At 39.0% G+C, this 15,286-nt stretch overlaps 1 protein-coding gene across 2 annotated transcripts; it reads left to right on the top strand.

The window, feature by feature from the left end:
* The first annotated feature begins 2,606 nt into the window (after window positions 1-2,606).
* Window positions 2,607-15,028, top strand: FDFT1 (farnesyl-diphosphate farnesyltransferase 1). 2 transcript variants are annotated; one of them, XM_032216759.1, is made up of 9 exons: window positions 2,607-2,703; window positions 2,986-3,103; window positions 6,005-6,102; window positions 7,614-7,797; window positions 9,344-9,472; window positions 10,149-10,340; window positions 11,048-11,224; window positions 12,815-12,967; window positions 14,269-15,028. In XM_032216759.1, exons 2-9 carry the CDS (start codon window positions 3,002-3,004, stop codon window positions 14,488-14,490), a joined length of 1,257 nt encoding a protein of 418 aa, XP_032072650.1. In that variant the 5' UTR covers window positions 2,607-2,703; window positions 2,986-3,001; the 3' UTR covers window positions 14,491-15,028. The 2 variants fall into 2 exon arrangements, with proteins under 2 accessions (XP_032072650.1, XP_032072649.1); XM_032216758.1 differs by lacking the exons at window positions 2,607-2,703; window positions 2,986-3,103 and having other exon boundaries at window positions 5,342-6,102.
* Window positions 15,029-15,286: the final 258 nt, after the last annotated feature.

The raw sequence follows: 15,286 nt of genomic DNA, 5'->3' as shown, positions 1-15,286 counted from the left end.
GTTGTATCGTTACTACATCTTGCACCTCCCCCAGAGCAAGGAATGTCTTTTAAAGTATACAAAATTAATTTAAAACCGTTGTGAATATAGAAAGTTATCACCCAGCCCTCTCCCAGAAAAATGATATCCTAGGAAATATTGAAAAGGCAGAATATATATTTCCCTGGATGTGAAAAGGGAGAAACATGTTTTAAAGACAGAGTAGCTTCCTGCCCCCCCCCCCCCCCTTTGTCAATGAGCCATTAAAGCCTGAACTAGTGTACTTTACATAAAAAGGTAGTATCAGCTTTTCACAGAACTCACCACTTGGCATTTGAGAACTCAATCAAACTTGGGATTCAAAACATAGCTTAGAGAGTTGCCCCTGCTGTCCCCATGGGAATCTGACAACCAATCAGAATACATTTCTTACCCAGGAACAGGAAACAGAGAGGTGGGGCTGAACAGAGTATAAAAAGCCCAGAAAACCCCTTCCTCAGCCCTTCTCTTCTTCTTCACCCAACATTGAAACATGTGATCCCCCTTTTCTATTCAGGACTCAAGCCATGTGGTCCTGTCCACCATTAAACCATCTTTCCAAGCAGTCTCCAGTGTCTTTTCCCCCCACTTGGAGCTGAACCCAGAAGGTCATTTCTTCCAACGTGTAAAAATCATAGCATATTCTCTTCCCACAAATTTCTTATAAATCCAAATATCACATATTGTTTAATCAAAACAGTTAATGGATTAGCATTTGCGCAAAAGCACACAGAAATTATGGCTCATGAAAAATCATGAAAGTATTTGTTCAGTGTTTTGTTTTTGAAATATATTTGCTGCAGCTCAAATTCTCTACATTTATAAATGCTCACACAATGAAATCAAGTACCTATAAGAAACTGTAACCATGGCAAAAAAACAGCTTCTAAGCAATGTTTGTAAAATAAATAGATAGTAAATATCCAAGTGATAATGTGTATTAAATTTCAACTACTTTTTAAAAAAGTGGATCAATGGCTGAGGCTGCTTGTATGTGAGGGTAAGTCCATCATTCTGGTCATTGGAAGAGTGTCAAAACAAAGCCATTTGGCAAAATCTGGATTCCTTCAATTGTTTTCATTAACACTACCATCCTCAAACACCAAGCTTGCTTGAAAATTATAGGCCAACTGATCTGGAGGAAACCAAGTTTGGGGCCTCAAGTAGCAAATTTACAAATAAGGGTATGGATAGGTAGATGGGTTTATTTTATACTAAATCATAATATTGAATGTTTATAAATAATTAATGGTAACTGATAATGAATAATAAGCCTTGATTAAAACAAATGGCTTAGTGAGATTTCTGTCATTGAATTCAATAGAGTTCACTCCCGGGAATCTTTTTCATTATTCATCCAATAGCTAAATCCAGAAACATAAAAGTCTGATAGTATTTTAACTTTTTCACCTACTTGCATTGGATTAGCATTATCTTTAGACACAGGGATTATTTGAATATGGAGCACAAAGTCAGTTTTTGCATTTCCTTAGCATACTTACAATGTTGTAATCTATTCCTTAAGTTTTCCTTTCATCAAAGTGTCATCAGAACATTTGTGGTGATTGCCATTTCCCCCAGTAATTTTAATTGTAATTTCCACTCTTCTAGTCTAATGTTTCTCATTATATATTCCACTTGTAAGTTAAATAAATGAAGGGGCGGCAATCAATCTTTCATCATAGAAAAAAATCTAGACCAGTGGTAGTCAAAACCTGGTCCCTAATGGGTGTTTCAGCTTCCATGGTGGGCGGTAGGGGTTTGCTGTAAGTCTGCTTTATAAATTTTGTAAAGTTACTTCCCTACTTTATAAATCACCATTACTGTGGAACCAGTGGGCTGTTAGAAAATTTTACTATAACAGAGATACAAAAGTGGGCGGTTGGTATAAAAAGGTTGACTACCCCTGATCTAGACAGTTGCTAGAAGTCCAAAATGACCTGATGGCATATATTCAATCTTAGCCTAATATTGAACCACTTAGTTGCTCCGATTCCATTCTGCGACTTTCTGCTCATTATACAAATTCTTCAGCAGACAGATGAGGTGGCTCCATACTTCGACATTTTGAGGTCTTTCCACAAGAAAATGTTACAGGGAAAAAATAAACCCTTTGTGACATGACCTTATTTGTTTGGTTTTCTATTTGATGTTTGCAATATGAACTCTGGGATCCTGCCTCTACTGAAGGTCCCTTGTATATCTGGAAATTCTCGTTCCATGTACTATGTAAATCTGGACTGCAAAACCTTGAGATTTATCTGACTATTTTGAGTAATAATTGCTATTACTACAGCAGTAGCCAAACCAGATTTGTGGGACGACGTCTTTTTCTTCCTTGCACAAAGAAAAACGTCGGTCCGGCTCCTTTAAGAAACCCGGCGACTTCTAAATCAATCCTACCATTTTAGGCCGTCTATGGCCGAGCATTGACCAACCAAGAGATAGCGACGCATCGTTACACCAGCCCGAAATGATGTAATTGGCTGCCGTCTTCCTGGTGCGAGGACCGCGCGGCTACTGAGCTTCCTATCAACCTACCGAGTCGGCGGCGCTGCCTTGCTGATTGGTTGCTGCTAGGGGACTAATGCGAGCAGAGAAGCAACATACCGTAACCGGTGTGGGTCGGACGATGCTTTTGGGTTGAAGCGTCCCCACGGGCGGAGAAGTGGAATAGAATTGCAGGTGGCGTGTGGAGGAGGGAGGGGGAGGGAATTTCCTCGTTTTTGGAAACCTCTAGCGGGGGGGGGGGTTGGGGAGAAAAACAGGAGCAGCCAAATGAAGAGAGAGGGGAAATTAAGGGGGGACCGTGAAGTCGGAAATTAGAAGTAGGAGCGAGGGGCAGGAATTATTGGAAAAGCAAAAGACAGGTGGCCGAGTTAGAAAAAGGGGAGGGCAGGAGGAGAGAAGGAATCTGCTCTTGCAAGTCTTTCTTCAACAGCAACATTACTATCCCTGCCTTGCCAGGTCAACGCAGAAGTCAATGGAGCTGCTAAAGAGATGGCTGGGTCACCCAGAGGAGATCTACAATCTGGTGAAGTTTAAAATGGGTGGATACAAGACAGTGATGCCTAAGATGGACCAAGTGAGTGGGGCTTCTTACTACATATTTTATCCCTTTGAATAAACCCTTTGGTTTTTTCCTTTGGTTTTTTTTTAATTTTGTTTTCTGCTGAGGTACAAAAACAAAGAGTTTTTCTTTTTTTAATGGTTAAGGCAGCTGGAGAATCTCTCTCTCATATATATTCATATGCAGCTGGAGAATCTCTCTCTCTCTCTCTCATATATACATATGCATGCACACATAGACACACACACACAAACACATACATATTCTCTCTCCATAAACATTAGATATACTGGGGGGAAATGAGATAATGAAAATGCTTTCAAATGTAGTATGAATACTCTGACTTGGAATGTTATTTTAGGTGTGCTTAGAGGATACATTCTATTATGATTTCTCTTAATAGAATCACTGAAATGAACACATAAACATATCATTACCTGCAATAAGGTATATACAATGTCATATGTTTATACTTTTATAAATAAGAAAATAAAATGTGAACATTTTGTCATAAAATATTGATAGCATTCATTATTTATTAAGTGATATGACTAGCTTTTACTATTCTTGAATTATCAACAGTTCATTTGCTTGTCAGTATCTTTCAAAACATATTTTATGGGAAACAAATACTAGACAACTTTATCCTTTGTGTGTGTGTGTGTGTGTGTGTGTGTGTGTGTGCTTCCATAATAATTACATGATATTTGAAACTTGGTTCCCAATGTAATTTTTATTTTTGCTTTAAAAAAGTAGCTAAAGAGAAGCAAGAATAAGTCATAGAAGAAAATGGAATCTAATTCTTCTTGTCCAATTCATCCATGGCATTTATCATTTTTTAGCAATGAAACGTCTGCAAGAAAACAGCCTCAGAGACCACCAAAGACACCTAAGTTCAACCCTGAGCTATAAATATTCTCTTCTGTCAGTATTGTAGGGATACAACCTACAATATGATTTTATATTTGTTTTCAGATTCAGCAATTATATTGCTGCTAAGAAAAAATGGCCAAGGAAGTAGGAAGGTAACAGTAGAATCTTCACTTCAGAGCCATGTTCACACAGTGTACTTATTACTACTTTTTTGAGTTATCAGTGCTTAATGTATCATTTCCTAATCACAGCAAAGCTACTGAAGGTCAAGGTTAATTATGCTTCGGAAATAGATTTGCTTTGCTTTGCTTTGTTACGGCAACCCATTGGGACAGCACTACTTGGATAAGGGGACCCAGTGGGTGCTTGGATGCTAGCATAAAATCCTAGAATGCATGAGTTAGGAGCAATGGCCCTTTTAGTACAATCTGTTCAGTATAGGTATCTGCTGAGCTATGCCATTAGGTGACTATCCACACCCAATTTGAAAATTACCATCAAGGGAGAGGACAGACTGCTTCAGGTAGACCATTCCATGACTCAACTGTTAGGTGTTCTGAAAATTCCTCCCAAAGTCAGTGGCAATATCCTTTAATTTCAACACATTGCATTTTATTCTGTTGTCAGTTTCAACAGAAAACAGCTCATTGTCTTGCACAAGGCAGTGTTTTAACTACATGCCCTAGTTTTCATTTTTGGCAAACAATTCTTCCAAGGACTATAGTTCTGTCAAAGGCTTGCTAATCAGTCATTTACCATTTTGGATGGCATGGTTCACAAACACTGCTAAAATAGGTTTGTTTCAATTCTTGGCTGGAATTACCCTACCCTAAATGTAATCCATTCTAAGCTTGATTCCAGGAAAAATGATTTCAGCAATAGTAAATGTGTGTAACACTCTACCGGATCCTGTTGTTAGCTCCTCTACCCCCCATACCTTTTACCTTAAGCTGTCTACTGTGGACATTACGTCTCTAAGGGGGAGTGCATAAGCGTACCAGAGTGCCCACCGTCCCTGTCCTACTGTCCCTATTTATAGGTATTCTTTTTAGGTGTTTATGGCTATGTTTTGCTTATTTTTATCCATTTATGTGTGTCATTTTTTCCTGTGTTTTTCCTACTTGTTTCCTTATACTTGTTGACAAATTAAAATAAATAAATAAAAGCCATCATGACTAGCTTCACACCCCTCACCGAATATTGTGAACAAAGCATATTAATGGTTTAGCAGGACATGGAATTCCAGCATTCATTATAAGGGCTGGCATTGTGGTTTGCAAACCATTTTTATTTTATTTATTTTGTCAAGCATGTATAAGATAACATAAGTATAAACACGATTTATTATTTTTTTTTAAAAAGCTTTGCTAGTTGGATTATTTCAATAAAAAAAGCATTGCGGTATTAAATTAGCCTATTATGTGATGCGCACTCTGCAGAAGGTAAGGTTTGTTTCCCCGGCGCGGAGGCTCTTTGAATTTAGCGGGATTTTGATTTGCCCCGAAAGAAGGGCTGGATAAAAACGCGCTTCGAGCCTCCCCTCTTCATGTGCTGATTACCGCATTTGCTCCTGCGGCCTGGAAGGCGGCCCTGCTCCTTGCAGATCCTTCTCGGCGCTTCCCCCTTCGCTCTGCCTGGTGGGCGGGGCCTGTGCCCTAGAAGAAGAAAACAAAACATTCCGAATCTGAAGGGGGGTGTGCGCGCACGGTGGGCGTGTCTCGCTTCGGGGAACCCCGGAACCACTTCGATGCTCCGCAACCCCCAGGCTCGAGGGGCCCTGCGAGGGGCATAGAGGGGGGGGGGCGCTAGCCGTGCGCCTTGTATGCCTTTTCCATGGCCAGCTGCAGCTCCAAAACCGCTACGTCCCTTTTCAAGCGCACCTTGGCCTTTTCTCCACCGCGTGCAAGTGGCGGCGGGTCGAGCGCTTGTCTGACTGGCGGTGGCCGGTTGCGGACCTGCGGCGGCACCCCTCGTCTCCCGCAGCGCTCGCGGCCTCGCTTTCTGGTCTCTCAGGCTGCCCCTCCCCCTCTGCTCCTTTTTCAGGACTCGCTCAGCGACAGCCTCCGGGTGTGTTACAAGTACTTGAACCAAACCAGTCGGAGCTTCGCCGCCGTCATCCAAGCTCTGGACGGGGAGTTGCGGTGAGTTTGTGTCTGTGATTCATATTTCCTTGCTGGGAAAAGGGAATAACGGGATGACTTTAGGAAGTTTTGGGCAGCATTCACCAACCTGATATTGGGGATCTTCTTCATCATTTGTAATTCCAGGCGGAGGAGGAAAACGAAACCAGTTGCAAGTTTGAAAACGACCTGAAAAGTTTTAACTGATTGGGAAGGGCTGCTGATTACTCTTTTTACAAGATCAGACTGTTGTGATTTGTACCAGCTTTGTTTTAGCTGACTGAGGTTGGCTTAGCTTCAAGGGGACACACTAGGGCTCTTGCTTAGGATAGAAGTCAAAAACTTAATTAGAATTAAAATAACAAGAATTGGAAGGGACCTTGAAGGTATTCTAGTCCAACCCGCTGCTTAAGGAGGAAACCCTATACTACTTCAGACAAATGGTTATCCAATCTCTTAAAAACTTCCAGTGTTGGAGCATTTACAACTTCTGGAGGGAAGTTGTTCCACTGATTAATTGCTCTAACTGTCAGAAATTTTTACTTAGTTCTATATTGCTTCTCTCCTTGATTAGTTTCCACCCCATTGCTTCTTGTTCTACCCTCAGGTGCTTTGGAGAATAGTTTGACTCTCTCTTCTTTGTGGCAACCCCTGAGATATTGGAACAGTGCTATCATATCTCCCCTAGTCCTTCTTTTCATTAAACTAGACAGACCCAGTTCCTGCAACGGTTCTTCATATGTTTTGGCCTCCAGCCCCCTAATCATCTTTGTTGCTCTTCTCTGCACTCTTTCTAGAGTCTCAACATCTTTTTTACATTGTGGCGACCAAAACTGGATGCAGTATTCCAAGTGCGGCCTTACCAAGGCATTATAAAGTGGTATTAACACTTCAACTGATCTTGATTCTATCCCTCTGTTTATGTAGCCTAGAACTGTGTTGGCTTTTTTGGCAGCTGCTGCACACGTTATAAGTTATATGCATCCACTGAAGTTAGCTCTGGCTGCAGTTATTATCCATTGACTTTAAGCTTTTCCATTACCATAGGCTGTGAAATAAATTAATTTATTATCTCTTAATCCTATACATAAGAAAAGCATTTTAGAATTTTGGGACATCCCCTGATTTGCTAGCTGAAGTCAACAGTTAATTGGATCACAGCCAAATCCTAGCACATTTTTTCCTTTGTTTTCTTTCATACCTACTACTTTGACTTGGAAGAACATATGCTTCATATTAATCCTTTGTGGATGCCTAGAAAAATAAGATTCAGCTATCACAAACTATTCCGTTGCTTCAGGTTAAATGCTCAATGTATGCCTTTAAACAATGCAGTTGTGTTGAAGTGCATCAGACTTAAGTGTGAACTGATGCTGTTCATTCCATACAAGTATGTTGTGCTTTTTTCTGCTAACAAGTTCTGCTAGTGAGATATGGGAGTTTTATACTGATTAAAGTTGAACAGGACAAATTATTTTTCTCTTTCCTCTGGCATCTAAGTCACAAACAATTTGTTTCCTTTTTTTCTGTAGCCATGCAGTGTGCATCTTCTATTTGGTTCTCCGAGCTCTGGATACTGTAGAAGATGACATGACTATCAGTCTTGAAGCTAAGGTCCCCATGTTACACAATTTTCACTCCTACTTATATCAGCCAGACTGGAAATTTATGGACAGCAGAGAGAAGGACAGACAAGTACTAGAAGACTTTCCAACGGTGAGTGGTGCCTCTCATTCATTTATGCAGTTAAAATATCCCTGCACTAAGGCTCTTTCCCCCTTGACTTTAGTAAAATCAGATATATTAGCATCTGTTTAGAAGTGTGAAAGTTCCCTGTCCTAGAACTTTAGAGGTGCCGTTTCTTGAAAATTGAAATCAGAACTGCACTACATACAGTTGCTTTTATATGTACATCTGCATTACATGGTAGTCTATTAGATGTGTGAGGAACTGGTGCAGACCCTTCACATACATAATTGAGTATCTTGATTCAGTAAGTTTTTCCTTTGAGTTCACATGCATTAAAGATGTATTTTCATATTAACGTGGTTCAGAGTTGATCATTTGTAGTAAGTGGCTTCCCAGATAGTTTTTTGGTAGGATTCTGCTGAGAAATGGCAAATTACAAGTGCTTCCTTTTCATTTCAAGCAAAATTTTGGTAGAAAAAAACAAAATGCATTAGCGCTTTGGAAAGGCACAATACAAATTAAACTTAAGGTTTTCCCCAAAACGTGTCTGCATATTTTGTGTTATTATTACTATGATGCCTGAACAAATCATTTTAAAAATCTGCAGAAGAATTATCCATAAGAATTTACAAGAGGCAGATATTTCATCACAGGATTTAGGTGGATATTTGTACCATTGGTGTAGTAGGGTTATTGGTTTAAAAGTAAATAGGATAAATTTATGAAGAATTGGGGTAGCACAGGTTTTAGTCTAATGCAGGGGTATTAAACTTGCATTGTCAAGTGACGTATTGCACCCCCCCCCTTTTGTAAACTGAGCATGGGTGTGGCCAGCACGTGATGCATCCGGCCCATGGACCCTGAGTTTGACACCCCTGGTCCAATTGTTATTGCTAGCCTCAGTCCCAGGTAAACGTTAAATAACAACTGCTAGGAGGCAACAGTTGAAGTACATGTTTATACTTAGGAGCTTCCTGAATATCTGTAGTCACTGGATGGGTTTTTAGCATGATGCTGCCAGTAACTTACTTTCATGGCACACTGGCAAAAACGTGCTTTGTAATGTAATCTGTGTAAATTAAACTCTGACACTGATTTAATCTCCAAAATAATTCTTTTTAAACAATTACAGCATTTTATAGGCATGTTGCGCTCAAGAGGAAAGGAAGTAGCAAGAATTAAGGAATAGCTTTCAAATAGTTATGTATCCTTCCTAATGAAGTTTGCAGAACTAATTAGTAAGAAAAATCATTTTGCCCTTATTTCTTTGGAAGTAGTATGATCTGCTTTAAACTTGAGTGCATTGATTTTGGTCCTCCTGGATAGAAATAACTTGTCCAAGTATCTTTTTTCTAAGTATATTTCCTGTATTACTCAAATATATATGACATTTGATTGTGGTAAATTCAAGATTAAAGGACTGCTGAAATATTTTTAAACTTTATATGCATGGAACCTAAAATTAGCTAGCATTTTTGAGCTCCTTATTAATTCAGAAAGGTTTTTTGGGGGGGTAGGGGTAGGGAGAGACACATTATCATTTTCTATGATCCCATTTCTTCTCTGCCTTTAGATTTCCCTGGAGTTCCGGAATTTGGCAAAAGTCTATCAAGATGTGATTACTGACATTTGTCACAAGATGGGTCTTGGTATGGCAGAGTTTTTGGAAAAGAAGGTGAATTCTAACAAAGAGTGGGACAAGGTGAGTGAGTTCGGAGGGGAGTATAAATTATCCTAGCAAACCTGTATGTTAGCTATAACCATTAAGTTTACAATACAGAGACCATCAAAATCTTCTATTCAGTGAGGCTTTTAAAATGTAATGTCCATGAGCATGGGAACAAAATATTTAAGGAGAAACAATACAAGTGAATAGCTTCTATAGAACAAGGGAAAAGTGGTATTCAGACAGATGTTGGGGGATGTTTCTTTAGCTCAAAAGAGATGATCCCTGCAGTTTAGGTGTCTTGGAATTGGAGTTGGTCTTCAGTATGGATTTAGTTCACTCATTACCATAAGGTTGGCATAAAGAACTTTCATCACCCAAGATCTGTTGCAGACTTTGAGTGACATATCATTACCTCAACCTCTTAAAAAGGACAGCCCTGAGAATTGTATTGGCAAGGTTTTGGGGTTTTAAAGGCTGAACTTTTGGCTCTTAAACTCACTCCAAAACAACCCATTTGTAACAGTGGCTGTACAAATGTTCCTAGCAGTTTACATTGTAAACAAAGTTTACATTGGGGTTTTTTTTCTTTCTTTCATTAGCAAAAATAATTCAAGGAAGGAAATTGTACAGTTTGGCAGCTGCAGCTTTTATGGACTGAACTAGATTTTTAAAAGCATCTTAATAAAGCTCTGAATGTTCCAATCTACAGTATTGCCACTATGTTGCTGGCCTGGTGGGAATTGGCCTCTCTCGACTCTTCTCTGCTTCAGAATTAGAAGATCCTGTTGTCGGTCATGATGTAGAACTGGCTAACTCCATGGGACTCTTTCTGCAGAAAACCAACATCATTAGGGACTATCTGGAGGACCAACTTGAGGGCAGAGAATTCTGGCCCAAAGAGGTAAAAGAAAAAAGTATGATAGATGTCAGGAAGAGGTCTTAACTCAATGGTATGAATGTGTACAGCATGCCAAACCTGCTAGATTCTATCCTGATTTATGCTGTTTAATTGATGTAGCATATGGTTGCAACTTTTTCTGCCCAGGGATCCTATCCAATGATAGCGTTTGGATTTGAGGCTGCATATATCTACACATAAAGTGGTCTCATTCACATCAAAGATTCACATCAATTGTCCCTAAGATTGATAGAGTAAGGTTGAATGACGTCTTTTGCAATCAGAGATAATGCTTCCCTACTGCTAATTGCAGCATGGAAATATCCTCTGTCTTTCTTTATGACTATCATTACTGCTGTTTTGTTACTAAATTATGGCTGCTAAGAGGCTTATATACTATAGTTTTTGAGATGGGCATACTGACTGCTATTTTGACATTCTGATCAACAATCAGAAGGTCAGAGAAACCTTTTTCAGAAACTGCTCTAGCAGCCATTTTGTGAAAACTCAATGATTGATCATAGTGGTCTCCTAATACCTCCCAGAATGGCTTCTAATCTAGATGGTCCTTGACTTATGATTATTTGTTTAGTGACTGATCTAAATTACAACAGTGCTATATGAATAGAGTTTATGGCAACTACCCATAAACCAGCAAATCTCAGCTGTGAAAAGTGATCTCAACAACCTTGATCTCTTGGTGTTTCTAGGTTTGGAGCAAATATGTGAAGAAGCTGTCAGATTTGGCTAAACCAGAGAATATTGACAAAGCCGTCCAGTGTATGAATGAGCTCATTACCAACGCCCTACATCATGTTCCTGATGTCTTGACATATTTGTCCCGCTTGAAGAATCAAAGTGTGTTCAATTTCTGTGCGATTCCACAGGTAAATTGAATTGTCTTTTTACTTTTGTTTACTTACTACATTTAAAATCCTGCCAAATCGATCAAAGATTCCTGGCAGTTTACAATTAACAAAGCAACCATTGTTCAAAAACTCAGTTAAAACATTCAGAATGAATAAAATAATAATTAGGAGTAGGAGTAATAGCAAAGTTAATTGCTAAATACCTTCTGGAAGAGCTCTGTCTTAACCATCTTTTGGATCATCAATAAAAAAGGGCACTGATCTGATTTTTAAATGAATGAGCCCTAATCAACAATGCCTCCTAGAATTTCAGATCAAGCCTAACTTGGGTGACTAACTTAAAAAGCTTTGAACTTAAGATATTTTGGTTGAGAGATTGCTAGAAAGGTTAGGGTTGTAGGCTAGAAAATATCCTGGAAAAAGGCAGTAAATAATCAATTTTACTCGTATAAGCATACAGTTGATAATGAGCTTGTTGTTATTCATCACTAGATTAGAAGTCTAATTACGCTATTTTAAAATAGACTTGGATAACATGAGATTCATCATGTGATGGGTACCCATTGTCATAACAGTATGACAAATAACTTGGGTTATTCATTTGTTATCCTGAGTCAAAAAATGAAAAAGGATGGAAAAATGCTGGAAAAAGAATGGAAAAATTGTGTTTTTGTATGGCATGTGTAGTCTTTTCTGCTTTTCACTATTGCTGGGATTATCCTTATAAACCTAAGTTAACTAAAAAATAGTTGCTGTGTTTATAAAAACTTTAAGGCCTAAATATACTTATGGCATAATATAACACTTGGTTCATGTAACTTGCTAAGAAAGTGGCTAGACTTTTACAACATGCTGAAAAACTCTTGGTTTTGCCTTACTTAGGAAGTGATATTAAAACAACCTTAAACACTAAGACTTTTATGGGCTTCTGGTTTGTTACCTTGTAAGAAGGTGCATTCTGCTTGAGGCAATTGATGATGATTCCTGCCCTAAGGAATCTGTCCAGGAACGTAGCATTCCTTTCTGTAGGTAGTGTTGTTGAACATTTGTGCTATTTATTATTCATTCATTGTTCTTTGGCCATGGCTGGTGTGTGTGTGTGTGTGTGTGTGTGTGTGTGTGTGTGTGTGTATGTATACATATATATGTATATATGTGTAGAGCCAATTTGTTGTAATGGTTAAAACATCAGACTACGAACCAGGAGACTGAGTTCTACTCCCACCTTAGGCATAAAGCCAGCTGGATGGAGCTTAGACCAGTCATTTTCCTTCAGCCATAGGAAGGAGGCAATGGCAAACCACTTCTGCAAAACTTTACCAAGAAAATTACAGCGACTTGTCCAGGAAGTCTCCAACAATTGAACACAGCTGGACAGAAGGGAAAAAATATTTATCACATTTATATAGCTGTCCTTCTCACATATGTGACTTTGTAGGCTATTTTATAAAACTCAAAGCCTTTAATTAGCATATTAATCTTCATAAATAACAATTATTATTTTTTTAAAAGTAGCTCAGTGTTTTTCTTTGGAGCCTGGTTGTGCACAACTATACGAACACCTGCTGATCTTGATCATAAGCCCTTTATCTCCTCTTTCCTGCCCAGGTGATGGCTATAGCCACCTTGGCAGCCTGCTACAACAACCAACAGATCTTCAAAGGTGTAGTGAAGATTCGAAAGGGACAAGCAGTCACATTGATGATGGATGCTACTAACATACAGGCTGTCAAAACCATCATGTACCAATATATGGAAGAGGTGAGTTGGGAGAGCCTAGAGATTGAGTTCCTGATGTAAGTGCCTTTTAGTGGGAAAATGTTCGTGTGTTAGCATGAATTCCTGTACAGATGTATGGAAGTCACCAGCATCTGCCTTTTCACGTTGAAACTCTGTAAAGAGGGAGAGCAAATTTTGCACAGCATGATGTAAAGCTTAGGAAGTTGGATTTGGTCTAGGATGATCTGGCTTTGATATCCAGGAGATGCTAAGACTGAATCTAGGGTAGGGGAAGATAACTTAACATGGTTGTAAGTGGAAATTTGAACATTTGCAGTTGCCGTCATTAAGCAAATCATTTCAGATCATTAAAGAGTCATGTGGTCACCATTATTATGACCTGCCAGCTTCCTCACTGTCTTTGCTTGTAAGTTGGCAAAGGTTGCAAATGGCGATTATGTGACTGCAAGAACCCTGTCATCAACATAAGTATGAGGATGGCTCAGAACCACTATTTCTTTAGCCCCATTATGTTTGAATAGTGTTGCAAATAGTCATTAAGCAAGGACTATCTGTTGTGCTATTCTATCTGTTGGGCTATTCTATATATTTGTTGCTACGAATTCCTTCAAAAGAAATACTAAAATGTGTAATATTTCAACATGGAGAGCACATGGCATTTGGAAAAATCATCGAGCAAAAAGGACTGAACTGGTATAATGAAGTCCTCTCTCCCATGAATTCTCTCCATGCTGTCTGTCCTTTCCTTCCAGGTGCGGCTTCTCACATTTTTCACTAGCTAATGAGAGGAAGAGAAAAAAAAGAAAGGAATGGAAAAGGGTTACTGGTTTCTCATGGGAATTGTTTGTAAGGAGGAGAGAGGGGAATTTCACAGAGGTCTAATGGAAACATAGCAAAAGCTCTAGCTTGGCAAAAAACTAGAGTACCACAAATTCACAGAGCCCTGTTGCACAGGCTTGTTTAAGAACTGTTCTTTATCTAGTAGTGCAATTTCCTTTTCTTCTCTTAAACCAAATTACAGCTATGCCAAGCTCATCCTTTGGAAACACAAAATGGGGCTCTAATGATGATCTAAAAAGCCCAAATTTAATATTTTACTGCAAATTAGATTGTGAGATGGCAGAGTCAAGTAATCCATAAATGTGTTTTTAGTAGAAAAGCCACATGGGATCATTCCATCAATCTGTGATGTGTTGTAACAACTGTATTTGAGGTCTTGCTGAAATTAATATTTTGTTTAACTTATTATTTTATTTTATCTGTGATTGCTATTATCTTTATTTAGCTATGGTATCTTAAATGATTTCTCTCTGTCTCACTAGATCTACCAGAAGGTCCCAAGCACAGACCCTTCCTCTGCCAAAACTCAACAGATTGTCAACACTGTCCAATCCATGAGCTTACCCAGTGGTACCCTGGTCTCCCGGACCCATTATTCACCCCTCTATTTTTCCTGCATTATGATTTTAGCTGCCTTGAGCTGGCAGTATCTGAACACTGTCTCAAAAGCAGCAGAGGAATATGTGCACACTGGTGAGAACTGAAGGTGGAGCCCTGACATTTCGAAGGGGAATATTTTGAAATGGGAGAACTTTTTGGAGTCCCAGGAATGTAAGGAACAGGACTGTGAATGTTTCACTACAAGCTGACTAAACTGGAAGCCTTCAGTTGAAAGCATCTGCTGCTGGTTTTGAAGCCTCTAAGAGTTTCCCATGGAGACATTTGCTTTTTTCCCCAGCTAAACTAGCTACGGTCAATTTTGTTTGAGTCTTACTTGATATTTTCTTTTCTGCAGTTTGCTCTGCATTTGTTTTTGATGTAGAGTGTTTTTTAACTGATGTTTCAAAGTGTTTGTGAATTTTGACAGTAAAAAAAATGTGGTGATAAAACCACTTCTCTATGTCCCGCTGTAATTCAAGCACTACATTTTCTGTTCAAAAACACTTCCAAAGCCTGCACTATGTCTTACGTTGTACTAATTTTAGGAATTTGTCCTTACATTAACTTTGGAGATAGATATTTATCTTTATTATATGGTTATTTTTTTCTTTTTCCATAAATGTTATTGTGCCTCTTGGAAAAGGTTTCTATATTGTAATATGCAAGGGATTTGGGGATCCAATAGAGAGGGAAGTTGTATAAATGTGTGAACTGTGGCTCTTCTACAGTAAAGCTGCCCACTCCTAAAGCAGAGATCAGCACTGAGAATCGGAATACTTTTAACATCTTCTGTAGCCTGGAGAAGTTCTAGTTTGGGATAGCATGCGAAGTAAGAATGTGAGAATTTTGGTAGGTGAGGCCAAACCATCCTCCCAGTATCTTCATATAGCAGCTTCCTTT

The sequence above is a fragment of the Thamnophis elegans genome, chromosome 4 (assembly GCF_009769535.1).
Source record: "Thamnophis elegans isolate rThaEle1 chromosome 4, rThaEle1.pri, whole genome shotgun sequence".
Classification (NCBI taxonomy): Eukaryota; Metazoa; Chordata; class Lepidosauria; order Squamata; family Colubridae; genus Thamnophis; species Thamnophis elegans.
Note: the sequence above shows the minus strand (reverse complement) of the source record. Positions and strands in the feature narration are given on the sequence as shown.